The 4,551-nt window shown below is 44.0% G+C and overlaps 1 protein-coding gene across 1 annotated transcript; it reads right to left on the reverse strand.

The window, feature by feature from the left end:
• LOC8080015 (probable WRKY transcription factor 48) lies at positions 960-4,335 on the reverse strand. The gene is made up of 3 exons (XM_021461848.1): positions 4,133-4,335; positions 3,895-3,999; positions 960-1,955 (listed from the first exon to the last, which is right to left on the reverse strand). The coding sequence occupies exons 1-3, from the start codon at positions 4,216-4,218 to the stop codon at positions 1,463-1,465; spliced, it is 684 nt and encodes a 227-aa protein (XP_021317523.1). The 5' UTR covers positions 4,219-4,335; the 3' UTR covers positions 960-1,462.

The raw sequence follows: 4,551 nt of genomic DNA on the forward strand, positions 1-4,551 counted from the left end.
GGGAAAAAATCATCTTAAGCCCAGTCCACCAGAGCTCCGCACGTCCACTGGATACTAGCCCACAGCGCTACAGCCCAAATGCGCAGACTGAGCCCACGTTCTTGCATGGGCAGGCCCAACATTACAGCCAGTGACGGTCTATGAACTCTGAAGTCAACAGCATACACGAAATGGGTCTTCAGGCCCACTAAACTTGAATGAACTTCTCCAGGTCCATGGACCCTGGGTCAACTGTAAAAAAGATCAGTTAAAAGTTGCCAATATTCTCCAATACTGACCTATTTTTGCAGAGAAGAAATGGAGAAAACAAACTTGTTTCTTTTTTTTGCTAATTACATAAGTAAACGGTCATCATACACACAAAACACTCACCTATATGATTATATGAACACACGTACACAAACTTACCCCTATAAACATCTCCAAAAAACTATGTTGATACATCTCTAGATCGACGAAGTCACTAAATACGTCTTGTCATCGATGAGAACATCGTCAACCACTAAAAACACAACACTGAAATAAAATCAGAAAAATATAAGCATGCATGTCAAGTTGAGAATTTGAACTTAGAGTGTGCAAGCGTTCACCAAATCTTCTTTAGTTCTATCTAAGAACAGTTTTGTTTGAATCTTTGTGGAAGAAGAAGCGGTTCGCCAGCCACTACATCCACGGTCAAGCAACTCGCGGACTAGGCGGCGGCGGCGGTGCGTCCTGGCGGCGAGTCGTGGCGCGAGAGCTGTGCGAGCTCGGCTGCCAACCAGGGCAGCAGCAGCACACGTAGATGGTTTTGCCATGGTTTCAGCTCCACTCGTAATTCGTGTACGCTAAGCTCACGTGTTGCAATAAGCTCACTGAAAGTCTGAAACCATATACTCCTGTCTCAACTCTCCACTTCAACTTTGGACGAATTTGTAAGACATCATGTTCAGAATATGAACTGAACAACATCCAGGCATAAACTAAACTGTATGTTCTTTTGATAGAGAAACAGAAAACTGTAGAAGACATCTTAATAAAACTGTGACTGTATAGAATCTGTAACCTTCAGCATTTCAGTAGTAGCAGACTGAAAATCTGCTGTCAGGAATCCGAAACATACTAGTATCAGTCTCTAAACAAACAAATGGAGCTATCTCAACAGTCAAGCACCCATTCTGTACGTATCATATCATGTACGTTACTAGATAAAGAAACCCCAATAGTCCAATACCATTCTTCACATCATTCAAGCACAAAAACGTGGCTTGAATCCAAATGTAAAGAAGTAAGCAGCAGGCAATCTCTCTATGCAATGCAGATCAGTATATTGGCCCCGGTCCGGCCTGTGTAGTTCAGGCTTCAGGCCCGGAATGGCAATGTCGCCTCCAACTCCAGATACAAACTCCATTTGCCACTCCAAGTAGGCACCGAGAGGCAGTGGCCCAGCATATAACACTGCTTCTTCAATCCCTGAAGTTCATCACAAGAAATGGAAGTACTCGATGCATCTGGACTGACCGATCGGTAGCAGAGTCCTCGACAGAGCACTGGTGCTGCTGGATGAAGGGCTTGGCTGCGCAGAGTCATCAACTTCCATCTTAGCAGGACCGTTACTTGCGTGAGATGGCACACTGCCTGTCCACTGGAGTTGCTGGTATGCGTAGGCGCTCCTGTCAGACTGTTGGTTGGCGCTGTAAGGGTGCATGATCGTTGACTGTGGCATGGCCGGGGATGTCAGGAATGAGGGCTGTTCGGAGGCGGTGTGTGGGCTGAAGCAGATTGATACCGCCTTCTTAGAAGATGACTGCGACGTGATGTCTCTAGCGCTTCCTATGGCACTTGAGCTGGTGCTGCAGGTGTGATGGTTGAAGTAAGTGACAGAGAACAATGGGGGGTCACTTGTGTCCTTCTGCTGGACTTGCTTCGTCGCGGGGCACTTCATGTCGTTCTTGTAGGTGCATCTGTAATAGAACCTGAAAATAGGATGACAGTGCCAAAAGTTCACTCCAAAAGGGAAGAGAAGAATTATCTGCAAATATGCTAAATGCAGTGTACATACTTTAACCAAGAAGTTAACATTCATAATAGTCACATGTAAGAGAATACTCTGTTCCATCTTTTTTTTTTACGTTTTGAGATGAGTATTTGCATGTCTTTCACTAATAATAATATAACAAGAGGACACCACAAAGTGACAGTAAGGGACTTTGAGTTGATCTATTTAGTGTCAAAATGAAGTTTCTCAGTTTTTCGCTAATTCTCTATTAGAGTGTTTGGAACTTAGATAGACCACCGACAGTTAGTGAGTAAAACACAAGGTCCTATTAAATTTCCTCTCAGAAGGTTGAACAACACCTTTTTAAAGATTTCTTTAGACTTTAGTGTACCACTTATTCTTCTTAACAATTCTGGAAGGACTCTGCAATAGCATCCATATGTCAAAGGTCCACTTCCCTTTAACTCAGTAAGTGGGTGAGTATTTTGGAAAATAAAGATGCATCATGTCCTTCCCCCCTCTGTCAACATTCAGTCTACCTAAATTAGGTGTAACACCATCTACAAACACTTTTGAGGCCTCTTCATCTACTGCGTCCACTGCCTTTTAGAAAATAAACATTAGCTCCCCATCAATTAACATGCTCTTGATGGGCTAACAACATATATGGGGGTCTGCACTGCATTCCAATCGCTCTCTACAAAAGCAGAAAAAGGACTGCCGGAGACTGTCGGCATGGATACTACTAATAGTTGAAGACTTGAGTTGGACAACATGCACGCTAAACAAATGAGGCAACTTTTAGTATGCTAGTGAAGTATTAGATTTCAAACGAGTTGCAAATGACAGGTACTAAAGGTGGCCAACTTGTGAACTGTATATTCACATATAAGAAGTGTTAAGAGGAAGTCTGAAGTAACACTTTACGAGTTGTTTATGTGCCTAGTTGAGTTGTCAGTTAGGAAAGGGATTTCCACTTTGAATGTTCTTTTCCAGTAGTCACGACATAAAAGACTTTTCTATTACACAAGCATTTGTTTTTATTTCAATCATTCAAGGGTACGGCGACACCTGTCCACCGACAATTCCACCAGAGAGTGATTAGTAGACAATCACACAATTTGATATGTCTGTCTCCCCTGATATTCAAACATTAGTCGCACTAAGCGGCAATGTGATTTGGGGTGGAAAATAAAAAGTATTTGGCCCACAAACTGAACATACAAAGACTATATATTGACCAGAAGCAAGAGATTTGTTTCTTTTTGCGGACAACGAATAGTAGCAACATTAGATTGATTTTAGATATGTGAAAATTGGAGCTTAGATGAACATGTCTGCAACTGCTACCCACTGTCAGTTTCAGATTTGTTCTCCACTCGCTCAGACCGCTGAACCGCCTATGGTATTCCAAACTCCAAAGCGAGCAGGGCCTTGGTGAACAATTTTCTCAAGCTAGCAGTCTAGCACAAGACAAGATCAATGACCTTCTTCCATGTGCCATCACGAGGTGAACACGCCCACAAAACTACTGCACCGGCAAACACGCTTCATTTAAGATGAAAATTATACTAGCACTAGACTAGAGATAGGAAAAGTATGCACAGTTCTTTCAGTTCATCTTTATTTATACAGTTATATACTTATACTAATAGAAGCCAGGAGTACCTACATAAAGATACTAAAAATGAGGAATTATTGCAGTCAAAATAAGGCAATAACTTGTTCTTAAATAAATTCTGAAGAGTTGGGATAACCACCCCCAGTTGAACCAGCAATAGGACCCACAAACACACTCCAGATCTGGTAATAAGAACTAAATTGACCGTCTAAGACACATAACTGAAACAAAAGACGCTAATTTGAGGTAACGAACTGTAGGCAAGAGGGGCTATGGATGAACGGAACGAACATACCTCGGGAAGTGAGAGTTGGAGAGCTTCTTCTCGCCGTACTTCCTCCACTGGTGCCCGTCGTCGTACGGCGCGTACGTGTCCGAGGTCCAGGTGCGCTCATCTTTCCTGCCGATTATATATATAGAACAGGCAGAAATTGAGGAACAGAAGGCACCGTGAAGCTGACTGAAACTCGCGGCGGGGGGGGGGGGGGGGGGGGGGGGGGGGCAAGGAGGAATCGACAGAGGACGCTGCGTACCTGATCCTCTGCTGGGTTCTGGCGGCGGCGGCGGCCCTGCTGGAGCCCAGGTCGCAGGGGTAAGGAGGAACCGAGTCCAGAGCCATGGCGACGTGGACGGCGGACGGCGGAGGCGAGAGGGAGGGCGTTTCTTGCGGGAGCTCGGCTCGGCGGCCTGGATGTTGCGTTGTTGTTGTTGGTGTTGGAGACGACGGTTCTGACCACCTTTATTTATAGGCATTAAACAACGACGGTGCAGCATTCTTCAACGTTAATAACACGCGTCGCTTAACGCCGCTCCCACTCTTCTTCGTCTTCATCAATTTATTTGTTTTCTTTTTTTTTTCTTCACAAATACTCTCTCCTTCACCAAAGAATACAATTATAATATCTATGCCGGTCAATCTAACTTAATAAATGTGATCAAGTTTGTAACAATA

This window comes from Sorghum bicolor, chromosome 5, assembly GCF_000003195.3.
Source record: "Sorghum bicolor cultivar BTx623 chromosome 5, Sorghum_bicolor_NCBIv3, whole genome shotgun sequence".
NCBI classification, from domain to species: Eukaryota; Viridiplantae; Streptophyta; class Magnoliopsida; order Poales; family Poaceae; genus Sorghum; species Sorghum bicolor.